At 42.6% G+C, this 14,304-nt stretch overlaps 1 protein-coding gene across 2 annotated transcripts in view; it reads left to right on the top strand.

The window, feature by feature from the left end:
• sash1a (SAM and SH3 domain containing 1a) overlaps positions 1-14,304 on the top strand; it is a 271,869-nt gene that overhangs the window by 228,251 nt on the left and 29,314 nt on the right. The window contains exons 8-10 of one of the 2 annotated variants that reach the window (XM_084736840.1): positions 1,790-1,888; positions 9,640-9,775; positions 10,232-11,208. In XM_084736840.1, the coding sequence (XP_084592966.1) occupies positions 1,790-1,888; positions 9,640-9,775; positions 10,232-11,208 (1,212 nt within the window). The remainder of the gene's footprint in view (positions 1-1,789; positions 1,889-9,639; positions 9,776-10,231; positions 11,209-14,304) is intronic. The other variant, XM_084736841.1, reaches the window with a different exon arrangement.

The raw sequence follows: 14,304 nt of genomic DNA on the forward strand, positions 1-14,304 counted from the left end.
TGTGTTGTTCAGCTCATGATCGCTGGATTGATGGTTCATAGTAACTCAATAGCCCCATCTGTTGGAGGGGATGCTCTGGTGCATTGTGGTTTCTCTCTCTAGGTGGACATGGTGGATAATTTCTTGGCTTTCCTTTCAATTTCTTTATTTCTTTTTGATCGGTTTCTGGTGATTGTTCTTTCCTTTTTTATTTACCTCCTTCTTCCTCTTCTTCTTTTTTCACCCGCCCTCCTTTTTTCCCGTCTGTAATGCCTGGCTCTTGACTGTCCAGCAGCATTTGAGCACTGGATTGCTCTCCACAAGGCAGATGTTAATTATCTTACACTTTTTTTTTTCAGATCTTTGATTTTCTTTAGGCCAATATAGCTTGATCTCAGCGTCTTGCTCTAGTGATTGACACCAAGTTAAACCAATCAATGATCAGCCCTTGTGGATAGTTGACTTGACTTCTTGTTGTGCTTGTGTGTCCTTATTTAGTGTGTTCTGTGTACTACTGATCAATATCAGCTATTGGTTGTTATTATTTTCAGTATAGTGGTATGTAGTATGTGTCCAGGGATGTAGTGGGATATAAATCTAATAGAATTCAATCTGCCTGTTTTTATTAATGGTGTAAGATTTATTTCTGCTCAGAGATGCAGACACAAATCTTCATGAAAAAAGTCATACAAACCTCACAAATAAAGAAGAAAGCAATTCATTTTACAACCCAATTCCCAAAAAAGTTGGGACATTGTGTAAGGTGTAAATAAAAACAGAATGCAACGTTTTGCAAAATTTTCAAACTTGGTTTTTTTGTAAAGATACACTCATGCCTGCAACATGTTTCAAAAAAGTTGGGAAATGGAGCGTGTTTACCACTGTGATACATGACATCACACTCAGTAAGTGTTTGGGAACTGAAGACACTAGAAAGAAATTCTTTCTCATTCTTGCTTGATATACAGCTTCAGTCCGGGGTCTCCATTGCCGTATTTTGCGCTTCATAATGCACCACACATTTTCAATGGAAGTCAGGTCTGGACTGCAGGCAGGTCAGTCTAGTACCTGAACTCTTTCACTATGAAGTCACACTGTTGTAACACGTGCGGAATTTATATTAGCATTGTCCCACTGAAATAAGCAGGAACGTCCCTGAAGAAGACATCTGGATGGCAGCATATGTTGCTCGAAAAATCTGTATGTACCTTGCAGCATTAATGGGGCCTTCACAGATGTGACAGTTACCCATGATGCCATGGGCACTAACACACCCCCATACCATCACAGATGCTGGCTTTAAAAGTTAGTGCTGGTGCCAATCAGGATGGTCCTTTTCCTCCTTTGCCCGGAGAAAACGAACATGTTGCAGGCATCAAATTCAGAATGAGTGCATATTTACAAAAAACAATAACATTTATCCATTTTAACATTTAATATGTTGTTATTGTACTGTATTCAATGGAATGCAAGTAAAAAAAACTTGCATTCTGTTTTAATTTACGTTTTTATGTTCCAACTTTTTTGGAATTGGGGTTGTAAAATAAATTGCTTTGCACAAAACATCATACTTTTAATTAGTGGTTGTTTGCACGAAAATCACAAAAACTCAGCTTTTATTTACCACTACATCGCTGGTTGAGTCCTGTTCTGTCTGTGTGCCTGTCTGTCTGTACCCATGCACTGTAAATGCACACGATTGATGTCCATCAATCGTCATGACAGCATACGGAGACATGTAGCATGCTCGGTGAGAGTGGGTGGCCCCGTCCTGTTCCTCTGCCTCTCTAAACTCTTCTTCTCCACGTAGCTGAAGGAGTATGAGCGCAGCAGACAGTCCAGCAGTACTGACACTGCAGAGTGGACTGAAGGATCTGCGGCCAATCTAAACCAGTCCTCAAACTGCAACGTAAGTACACCCCAACCCATTACCCCGTCCCCGCCTAAAACCCCTGACCTGTCTCCCTTTACTCTACCTCTCTTAACACTCTCACCTCGACCACTCTCACCTTTAAGTTTGATTTTTTTTTTCAGCCAACAAGGTTGTGGGGAGGACGACCGTTATTGTTTAGATGTGTGTGCATGGATGTGTGTGTTTATTCAGATGTAAACGATTGTAACCCAGCTTGATGTCTAGTAGACTTTAGGCCCAGTTTACACCTGGTATTAGAATGCGTCTTGAGTGATCTGATTACACGTGGACAACTTAATTGTTTAATAAAGGTATTTTGAACTCATGTGGACAGCTCTAAGTAAGTCAGTTCACACCTCTATATACAACTAAACACGTACACCATTTACAACCAAATGCATTGTTGTGTTTAACTTGCGGCCCAACAGTACTAGCCAACACAATATTTAAGCAAAGAAAGAATTTACTTAAGTTTGCCGAATTTACAAAAAGGCCCAAATAATTAAGAATTTGTTGTAGACAGAGTTTAGAAAGTTTCTCTCGACTCACAACTTACAAAACTGTGCAGTTTTTGAAGGGAGTCTGGAGAGATTCCAGTCACTTCTTCGAGTGAAAAATCAGCTGGAACAGACAGTGTTTTTACAAACATCTGCTGTTTATCTTAGCAGGTCAGAGATCCTAAACTTGTAATTTGAATTACAATGGACCGAATGATGTAGTTGCAGGACATCAGGTGAGTAGGAGGCTCTTAAATGTGACCCAAGACACATTTTCGTACAGACCACTAAAACATTGTGGTCTGAGTGATCACATCTCAGTGCATCATGGGTGCAGACCTGTTCTTAGAGCTGCCTACTTGTGATTGGATCAACCAGGACGCATGTTAATACCAGGTGTAAACAGGACCTTAGATACAATTCATCTGCAGACTTTCCTCCCTTTAAACATGTTTGAAATACTTTTAATTTTGGACAGTTTTATGAAATGCCATTGCAAAAACCACCTTCAATCAACTCTTCTCTTGCCTTCGTCTGCCTTTATCTCCCCTTCTCTCTCTGCTCTTCATTCATTGGCCGAGCTACAATATATCCGCCTTTGCACATGCATTCTCTCCACCATGTCATGTGCATCTTAATACTATGGGTGTTACCTCTGTGAATCTTGGCCCTGTGCTTACCTCGGTCTTCTGTGGCTGCGCTCATGAATTGGCAGTCACAATCAGATGTATGCAATATGTTGCAAGTCCTCTTCCATATTTTATTCATCAGGTTAATCCTGTCATGGGCATCTCGTATGAAATATGTCCTCTGCAAAGTGAAAATTGGCTGCTGTTGTGACAAGGAAATTGTCTTATGGAAATTTAGGCCAGGTCTGTTTCCATCAATCAGTTTTAATTGTAACTTGTGCAAAGCCAAGTGTAGAGTCACACAAACTCTACCCAAAACCCCTTGCGGCGTAAGCTTTTGTTGGCAGTGATCTTGTCAGCTGTGATCCACGGAGAAAAGGCCTCCAAACCTCGAGACCTTTGAGGATTCTCGAGCTCAGACAATCAGGTTCTGTTGGACGCGTGTTTGTTGACAATCTTCTCTCTGCTGCGTGTTTGTATATGTTGATGTCCTCCTTTAAAATGTAGGTCGGCTCCGATGCAGATTCAGGACTCACGGTGGTCACGATGGCTTTTCATTAGTTTTGTTTTGTGCTGTATAGCATCATATGGGAATAGCACGCAGTCATACAGTCTCACACAATGACCCACTTTTTCACAGGAAGTGAGTTTATCCAAACACAGAAATTCCTCTGAAAAGAATTCCCAGCACATGTTGATTATTCTTGTTTTGAAAGGAGCTACTAATTCCTGACTAAAGAGCCCTGGCATTTTAGAAGAACAGTCTCTTATCCACTTAATGCATGTATGTTTCATGTTCTTACCAATCCCACTAGGATTTCATGGGCATTTTTTGGGATTGTCGCAGCCTAAAATGTCCAATTCCATGGCAGAAAAAAATGTGATGCATGTTGCTATGTTTTCACATTTTTTGTGATGCAATTGTAGGGTTTTTTGGGGGTTTTTTTTTGGGGGGAGGGGTATAATTCATTAAAAATCAAAGGCAACCACAATCTGTTCTGAGTGTTCCAAGTCATTGGGTCCCAACCTGGGGTCCGGGGCCCCTGAAAGGGCCGGCAAAAATCACAGGGGGTCCCCAAGGCTTTGTCTGCTCTGAGGAAAATTAGATTTGTACATGTTAACTACAATCAAAATGTATGCAAAAGTCTGTATACAAATCTATTTAAAAAGATACATTTTTTTGTCCCACACTCAAAAATAGTGGGCTACTTCACAGGCTACACCTCTGTGTCCATACTAGTGTTTTACCCCTTCAGAAGCATTTTTATTGACCTTTTTTAAAAATTGTATATATCATTGTAAATACTGTTACCATCCGAGCTTTAAATTATACTGTGATATAAATTCTAGGCCAAAGCGCCCAGCTTTAGTTGCAATCATAGGACAAAGTTGCAAGGTTGTGCAGATTCACAAGGGTCAGTTGAACTTCCTCGAGGGACTGGTCTAATTGTTAGAGGCAAATGATGGTTGACCCTACAGCCTTAAGACAGATTTAGATTTATATATTTGCAAGGGTTGTTTCAGTGGCGGCTGTGCTCGACTCAGAAACATTCATAGCCTGTGACTCTTCAACATCAGTGATTTATTCAAAGCATGAATAAGGACTAAATAAGGACAAAATAGTTCTCTCACATCATCAAGGGTCCCTATTAAATCTTAAATCTTGTGTGTAATGATTGATGATTTCCTTCCATATGAAATATAGGTTAATTATGCCACAGATAACTTCAGCTCAAGTTCTGTCTGGCTGTTTGATGTGCTGGTGTGTGAACTGTGCACGAGTTCGATCATCTTATCAGTCGGTCAGCCCCTGACGTTACCCTTCCTCTGGCAGCTGCTTACTTCCTGTGAAGAAGAAGATTGATCGACCGGGGAGGTGGCGGGTTGTGTGTGTGTGTGTGGGGGGGGTTCACAGACGGATGTAAGAGTTACTGAAGGAGTATTGTTTAGAGGAACACACAACTTGGCTCTGGAGGCCGTGAACAAATGAAAGAGCTGGAAGCAGAGAGGAAACAAGGGAGAGAGAAAGAGAGAAGATAAAGACTTTGCACTCACCCCCAGGCCCTGAAAAGGAGGGAGTTCTGTAGCTCCCTTTGCCCCGAGTTCCAAAATTGGCTTCTTGAGGAAATACTGCGACTCTGCTGGGGCCTCCATTGGCTCTGCCCCGTCTCCCTGCTAATGAATGGAATTAGGTCATTCCCAAATTCAAATAGTCAACAGTGTTGCGTGTGTCTGTGTTCTATATACAGACAAGTGAATATACAGTACAAGCCTGTCGCTGACATGTTTGCAATATACAATCTTTGGGTGCTCTGTGCCTTTTCTCTGATGCCGTCTTCCCCCGGCGATCGGAGGCCACATTCCAGGGCTGGCCATTAGCGATGTGGGGGCCAAGGCAGGGTCAGAGGGGCTCAAACGCTGGGATTGTTCTCCACGCACAACACGCCTTTTCTCTGCTAGCTGTGCGGCACGGCACTTCCAAACCGTTCCTCATTCCTCAAGGCTGAATTCACTAACGGGGCTGCATCTGTATCTGCCAGCATGTGCACACGGGCACAGATATTATTTTGGATCTTGCATGCGTGAGAACGTGGTCGGCGCACTGTGGATCTCTCGCTAACCTGTTGGATGTTGACGCAGGAAGTGGCACTCTGCTCTTTTAAATGAGTAAGTTTTCGGGCACTTTGGTGCTCTTAACTTTTTGAATTTTATATTTATATTTATATTTTTTTATGATTGTGCTTTTCTGTTTTTTGTGGTTCGGGATGACAGAAGGATTTTGGTTCACAACATGAGGACGTTGGTTTGTAGTTTTCTATGTTTAACTGCATCTCTAAAGTTATGGGAACGATCTTCAAAGTGATCCGTGCAGCCCAATGGCAATTATGGCGGTGGAATTGTTGTTGTGACCTTGTTTTCGATGGCGGCCTTTCAGCCCTGCTTGATTTATGGCCTCCTGTGTTTGGCTCTCTGTCTGTCTGTGTATCTTTTCCCCTGTTTGTCTGGTCATTTACATGCACTTTTTTATTGTACAGTCTTAGAAATAAGGGTTCCAAAAGGGTTCTTCCTGAAGGGCTGACTGTTCTGCCCAGAACCATTTGCTTCTGAAGAACTGTTTTTTGAAAAAGGGTTTGTCAAAGGTTGTTTGTAAGACAAAGGGTTCCATTAAGAACTCTTTTCATCTAAGGAATCCTTTTGGAAGAAAGAGTTCATGGATTGTTGAATTCATTGAAGAACTCTTTTGTGAAGGATCTTTGTACCATAATATAAAATGGTTCTCTCTAGAACACCCTGGTTGGGTTCTAGATAAAAGATTAAAGAAAAGAATTCTTTCATCAAGGTTTTTTGAATGTGTTCTCAATAAAACCCTTGGATATAAAAATGTTCTCTGTAGAACCCCCTTGCCTGGCTCTAGATAAAACACTTGGAATATAAAAGGGTTCTCGATTGAACCCCCTCAATGTGTTCTAGATAAAACCCTTGGAATACAAAAGGTTTCTTGGTAGAACCTCCTGAATGTGTTCCTTATAAAACCCCTGGAGCATTAAAATATTGTCTGTAAAACCCCTTTGGTGGGTTCTAGATGAAACCCTTGGAATATTAAAGCATTCTCAGTAGAACCCCTTGAGTAGGTTCTTGTTGGCACCCTTAGAAGCTGAACCAGCTGAAAAGCATTCTAGATGGAACCATTATACCATATAAGCGATCTCTGTCGAACAGAGGTTCTGGGTAGAACCTTTCACATACAGTTCTAGGTATAGCCCTTTCTTTTGGATTATACTTAGAACTTCCTGAAAGGGTGTCAAGTGGAAAGGTTTTAACAGGAACCAAAAAAGGGTTCTCCTACAGGGACGAGCCGCAGAAACCTTATCGTCCTTTCTAAGAGCGTACAGAATTGTCACCACTTTAGGTTCTCGTGCTCCTTTTCTCCGTCTGTCACAGAGGCAGGAGAACAGATCATGTGGGTTAAATCTGAAGTTACTGAGCCAGTTGTTCTGTCCACATGCCAGAGTCAAATAAATGACTTCATGAGACACTCTGTTTCTTTACACTTCTCAATAATAGTTATTAAGAGGAACCAAGATACAGGAGTGGACTCCAGTCCAGCCTCCAGTCACCTCACAGCATCTCTACTGCCTCTTTTATCGGTCCTCTCTGACACAGGCTTGTTATTACATTACATTCTCTGAAGCTAACACACTCGAGCATCGTCCAGAGCAAATGGAAAGTTGAAGGAGTCGCCACTGCAGCCAGAGTCGTGCGGTTCAGTTGAGGGATTGTTAGGGAGAACTGGGCTGAGGGACAGTGGAGTTATGGCTTTACAGGACCTATTTCTGCAGTTTGTCAGAGGCCGAATGAGTGGACGTTCGCTCGCTCCGGTCTGCTGGGCTGATGTGACAGAAGACCTGAAACTTGATCGTAGTAAGTTGAGTCAATGGAAGAAAAGTTTGGACCTGCGTGATGCTGCATTGATTTCCTTTTCTTACTTGGCAACGATGCGCAAAGTTGCAGGAATTTCAAAATCGTGACGTTGCTGAGGTGGTTCGGCGCTATCAATCAGTTTTGCGGACGTTTGTCAGATCTGCTTGATGCAACCAAACCGCAGTTGTTAACATCATCACTAATGCATGTCAGCAGCCTCTGAGCCAAGCCTGTGGTCTGAACTCAACAACAACAAAGCGGTTTCTTCCTTGTTGGCTTCAGAGCCGGAGGAGAAGAGACAGAGAGCTGAGTCCTGCAGGGCCTGTTCTGCTCCGTCTAGTTTTGTGTGTGTGAGCGTTTGTGCGTGCGTGTGTGTCCCTTTGCAAGCGATGCAGTCAGCCTCGACCGTGGAACTGGCAGCATGTGACCGGAGAGGTGGTGTTGCTGTGGAAACCAGTAGCAAATAGAAACAAATTAAGCTGTTTGAGTTCCATGATAATGATGGTAGTTCCTGCCAGACAGTCTTCAGGCCAAAGCTCGCCTCATCAGCATCATCAGCATCATCATCACATGCAGGGCATAGAGAGGCTACGCGCACATACAGCTTGGGGATTTTTTTGTGTTTGTGTGGGTAGGGTCTGGATCTGTGTGTGTGTGTGTGTGAGAATGATGAAACTGCAGGTGACTTTATTATTCCGTCTGTTTTCCACTCCACTACACTGTGCAGAGAGTTTAAATGCGGTGGCCATCGATGGAGAGAAAATACAAGGATGCTGACAACCGTAAAATACCACCAGTGTCCTTCCATTTCCTCTTGAGTAAACAGCCTCTGAAGGCAACATAACGCCAAATAGACCATTTACTGTAACACTGATTCATTGTGTCATTTAGTGGTACCCATGTTTTCAAATTACTGTCTCATCTGGTTCATTGTTTCAGTGCATTTTTTTTCTGTGTTTACTATGAATATTGAACTTCACACAATGCGGTTTGCCACCATCCCTCCAGTCCTCCATTTCTCACCTCACTAACTTTGACTCCATCCTAAACAATGCTCCCATCTGTCGCATCCAAAAGCTCAAAATGTTCTTGTCAAAATTTGTGTTTTATTTTCTCATTACTTTTTATATTAAATAAATCCAAATCAAAACCATACTTTACTTTTACATGTACACTGGTGAAATGTACATTGAAGAAGTATCTTCTGCTTTTACCTATGTTTTTAAAGATCCCTTCCACTGAAAAATGTGTTTTTCTTATGTTTATGTCCCCTAAAATGTCTGATACTGACTTGTATCTGTGCATCAAGGTATCAGGGTAGTTTATTGCTATTATACAACGCAAGGTTGCAGAGCAAAGAACAAAGTTTTGTCTCCTCATGCTACACACATGAAAATATACAGATACAATAGTATAGAATAAAATATATAATGGAGTAAAAGAAAAATACCTCAGAAGTAGTTCACCTAAGAAATAATTCTGTTGCATATTTTTTAAATTTGTGTCAGGCAATCACTGTAATGCAGGAAAAGAAATCTGCAGAGTGGACCTGGCAGTACAGAGAGTTAGCATTAGCTGTGCCAGCAACTGCCAGTTGCAAGCTAACAAGCTTACAAACACCATAAACAAATACAAGATGCTAACTTGTCAGTACAGAGAGTGAGTTAGCATTAGATGTGTCAGCAACTACCAGCTAGAAGGTACCAAACAACATAAACAAATAAAAGATGCTAACTTGTCACTAAAGAGAGTTAGCCTTAGCTGTGTCAGCATGTTAGCTTGTAATAGGCAGTGGCTAACAGACAACATAAACAAAAGATGCTAATTTGTCAGTACAGAGAGGTAGAGTTAGCATTAGTTGTCATTTACAAGCTAACAGACAACATGAGCAAATAAAAGATGCTTACTTGTTAGTACAGAGAGCCAGAGTTAGCTTTAGCTCTATTAGCCACTGCCAGTTACAAGCTAAAAAACAACAAACAAAAACTAATAAAAGATGTGCTGCAGCTACTTTTATTTTAACTTTTTATGTGGGAAAACTATCTTAAACAAAATTTTAATGATAACAGAGTATTTTTCAATATATTTGAAAATGTGTCTGAAAGGGAACCTTAAGGGTATATTTAATTGAAAAGTGTTTGACTTGATTGTCTGTCCCTTTTATTATATCTTCCCTCCCTCTTTCTCTCTCCTCCACCAGTCTCGTGAACAGTCAGACGATGAGCAATCAGAGGACTCTGTGAAGTTCAAGCGGCTTCACAAGCTGGTTAACTCGACACGCCGGGTCAGGAAAAAACTCATCAAGGTGGAAGAGGGCAAGAAACATGGCTCTGAAGGTTTGTAACCGCTCAGTTCCTTTTTATAGTTAACATAATTTTTTGTTTGAATTTGCCAATTAATGTCCATGTGTTGTATTTTTAAGGGGACATGAAACACTGTATGTAGGTGTCATCTCTGTTGCATTTGTTGCAGTTGTGTGTTGAAAATCTGTTTTGAGCACTAGATTAAGCTGTTTGTCCCTACTAAAATTGGGTTAAAGTTTATAGTAACATTTGTGTGTCCTACTGAGGTTTATTGGAAATTAATGGCTCGTCTTAAAAAGCAGGACTTTTTGGTTTTGGTTTTTGTTTGCCTGTCATGGGATTTGCCCAATACTCAGACTTTAAGAATGTGTTTTTAAATGTTTGCTGGTTAGCTGTGGTTTAGAAAACCACAGATGGATCATGGGACTATATGCAGAATCTGATGTCTAAATCCTCCTGAGTAACTAATGTTCCTGTTGTTGTCTTTAGATTTTCTGAATCTGGAGTCACCTCCCACCTGTGAGGACAACTCAGCTCTGTATACAGGGGTCCTAAAGAAGCCCCCCCTGCCCCAGGAGATCTCTCTGCCCTCCCTCACCCAGGATCAACTCTCTCTGGACGGAGACACAGACAGTCTGACCAACTCCCCTTCTTCCAGCAGCTTGGACACTTGGTCCGGACACAAGCTGGTCAAAACCTTCAGTAAGTCTTCCAGTACCCACGGCCTCATCCGGCCCCCCAGGAGAACCCCGGTTGGCTCCGGGGGACTCGGAGGCTCCATCTCCGGCGTGGGAGGCAGCGGCTCTTCCTTCTCGGAGCTGGATGGCTGTGGATTGGACGACGAAGGAAAGCTGTCGCGCTCCACGACCGACGGCGAGATGCGGAAGGCGCTGAGCTCCATCTCCCATGGGGTAAGTAACAACGAAGCTCTCTACGCCTACTATGGCCTCACCAAACCTCGCCCCAAACCCCACGCCCAGTCCCGCCTCCTGATATCCCTGGATGACGGTCCACAAGGCAGCCCCAAACACCAACCTGCCAACCGGCACCACGGCAGCTGGACGCACCGGAAACCTGACCCCAACTACGCTTATTCCACTAAGCACCTACTGTATCAACGCTCCCGCAACGCCAAGACCCCTGTCTCCCCTCTGTCTGTCACCCCCTCCTCCCCTGCACGCTGTGATGTAGCCAAATCAAAAGGTTTTGGAAGCGGGGGAGGAGGGTGGGTGTTCCCCTCTCGCAGGCTGCGTGGTCGAACGGCAGTCAGTGAGCTGAACATCACCTATGTGGTAGAACGGAGCCTGTACGGTCACCTCAACTGGGCCCAGCTGGTCCGCCCAGTTACCCTCAGCCGCGCTGAGCGCCGCTGTCTATTGGAGGAGGACCGGGAGGCGGACAGGAAGTGGGCGGCCAGTGTGGACCGCTGCACCAAGCGGGTGCTCTTGCGCATCCAGCAGAAGTCTGTGAGTTAGACCAAGAGGTTCAAATCGACCGCCTCGTGTGAGCAGGACTCGGTGCTTCAAAGTTGCAGAATAGCTCAGAGGTTAAGGGTGAAAATACAGCAAACATACACAAACACGACACATGCCAGGTCAAATTTACCTCAACTCATATTATCTGTGTAAGAACTCCACATCAAAGTATCACAGCTGTGCTCATGTATTGAAAAAAGCCAGGGGGCTGTGGATATCTATCACAGACCTAACTGCCCTTAGAGGACTGTCATCCTCTATGACCTTTAAGTGAATGCCTTTGGCTTTAAACCTTTTTTATTTCAGCTGAATATGAAATGATTATGAAATGTGCAGTGGCCCATTTGGGAGGTTAAGTTACAGCAGAGGTTTTATAAGTGCCTTTTATAAATGTCAGACCCCTGAAGGACGAGCACACTCACACAGTCACACTGATCCCTGTGGGCAGAAGAGATGTCGTACAAGCTTGAAGCTACTCATCCTTAGAGCTGCACAGCACGTAGATTCAGAAACGTATTCAGTGAGCGGCCTTATTAAGTCATGTTCAAGACTGAATGGTCTTTACGCTTATCGACGAGGCTTGGGCATTTTTTCTGTTTTTTCAAACCTTCCTGATGTTTTACCAGGGTATGCAATATTATGACAGTATTTCTGTCAGAGTCTTGTATGGGTCCAGTTTTGCAAACTCGGCCTATTAACCGGCATTATCTCCAAGTCTAACCCACACCAGCCTGGAACCATTGATAAACTGATCCACGTACCGTCGCTTACTTATCACTCGGTTCTCAACTGGTGCAGTGCCTGGGCTCTTGCAGGTATCAAATGCTAGTACTTTTTAAAAATTTGAAACAGGCAGTAAGGTCACTGACAGTGTTATTCTCAGTTTTTGAGTGTGGCAAAATCCCCCCAACATTCGACTTGGCCTTCGGCGATGTCTTGTCCAAAATTTGGCATCCTTCACTGCCTATTTTTTGCCTTTATGACATACGTTTTAGCTACCAGCTAACCCACATTGCTGTCAAATCAAACAGTGACATCCCATTGTTTAGTTTTTGCAGGTTTCCAACCCAGTGCAGGACTCAAATTTGGATTCCCTCAACATCAGGGGAACTGATCAGCCTAGCTTTGCTTTGGTCATGCAGCCTTTATTCCCTGACAAACTCAAACCTAAACTGTACATTTACTGCCGGAGTGACAACTTCGCTGCTCACCTTTTCCTCATTCACCGGCGCTCGCTGCCACCATAGACAGTATAATAATTAGTTTGTCCCTCGTTCCTTCTCACACTCACTAAAGTTACACGCTCTCATGTGCCACGGCTCATACGTGTTGCCTTGACCACCAGTAAAGAGCCTGCCCTCTGGTGGTACATCTGTGCACTACAGTACATATCTTTAATACAGGAAGAGAAACGTCTGTACTTTTGGCAGCGTTGGAAATAATTCCGTCTGGATTTCTTACTACCGTTCTACCTTTATACCACCTAAGCCACCGCCTGACAAAAGTGTAACAACAAAAAAGCGCAAACAACAGAAAAACATGTGAACCACTAAAACTAATTAATACTACACTGAATGTAAAATGCAAGTTTTTAACTTTTGTAATGTCAACCAGGGTAAAAACAGTCTGGCTGAATTGCAAATAATTTTCCTGTTTCCCACATCTACACAAACAGTCTGTGTTTACCAACAGAAGTAGTGGCACAAACTCTAGGTGATCATATAGTGGAGCTATTCTGCAGCTTTGAGGGCACCTGAATCCTATCGTGTTCTAGTGAAGTCACTGGAGGTCGTTCTCATCCAAAAGCTCTTCGACTCCACTTTTTCTGTTGTTGCTTTTCGTGTTCTTTTTTGGCCCGTGCCTCTATGGTTGCAGATGTGATTTTTTTTTTTTCTCTTAAGTTGTTTTTCTTTCCTATAATTATCTTTGAGAGACTTTTTTTTTCTGGGTGCATGTCCATTCCATCGAACATCGCCATGACATTCAGAGTTCTTTTTGGACGTCTCTTCAAACATGTTTGTTCTCCAAACTGTGCTTTTTTTCCTGGGAAGTTGTGATGTGGACTGCAGCTGTGGACATCTAATATAAAAACTATTTTCTTAATGTGCAGTGAGTTCTCAAATGAAGGATCTTCGCCCAGGGTTTGTGGGAGTTTAGTTGAGAAGTTTAGAAGCTATGGCTTTTGAGGCAAAGGACAAATGCCATGAAGTGCCCCACTTGAGCTGAGAGTGTTTTTGGCAGATGCCTATGTGCATGTCTGTGTCTACATGTTTGTGTGTGATCTATTGCAGCACTTAGGGAGGATTCAAAAACGTCGAAGCCAGTTCAATGATAAGATCCTGGGGCTGTATTGCAGAAACTTCCTATCTTAAGTTTTAAGTTAAGACAGGAAGAGTCTAAGATAGGACAGAAACAAATCTGAACCAATTTCAGGGATCCTATCTTATCTTACTTCATCCTAACTTATCTCAGGTTTGGAAATCCTGAATACAACATTGCTTTATCAGCTATTATGTGTTACCTAGCAACTGATACCACTTTGCTCATCTCATCAAGCTAAATAAGTTTGTTATTGTCAGTACAATTAGCTGCTTTTGGCTAATGCTACAGTAAGTTACTGTTACCAAACACTACTATTATCTAATGTTAGTGAACACTGCTTAATAGTTGTCTTAAAGTTAGGAGAGTTCATTTAAGATTTTGGAAAATTAAGATGTTTTTTTTAGGACAGGAACACTGACTAAATAACTGCTCATCTCTAATGGCTTTTTCCCTTAAATCAGGTCCTAACCCTAATTTCCACAGTTACCAAACAGTTATGATACAACCTGCAAGTTAGGAAGTTTCTGTAACGCAGCCCGTGGATCTCTTTTTCCTCTCATGTCATAGTTCCCCTTTGTGTCTTTCCCTTATCTTGCTGTCCTCTAAAGTCAAGAGAGAAAATCTCCATACCACCCTGTCCTCTCAGCAGAAACAGTTTACTCTCTCTAAAAATGTTTCTGATGAGAATAACATATTGTCGGCCCTAAGCAACCAACCTATATGTTGTGCATGTTTACACTAAGACTGGTTTTGCATTTCTCGTAA

This window comes from Lutjanus erythropterus, chromosome 15 (genome assembly GCF_056507025.1).
Source record: "Lutjanus erythropterus isolate fLutEry1 chromosome 15, fLutEry1.hap2, whole genome shotgun sequence".
NCBI lineage: Eukaryota > Metazoa > Chordata > Actinopteri > Lutjaniformes > Lutjanidae > Lutjanus > Lutjanus erythropterus.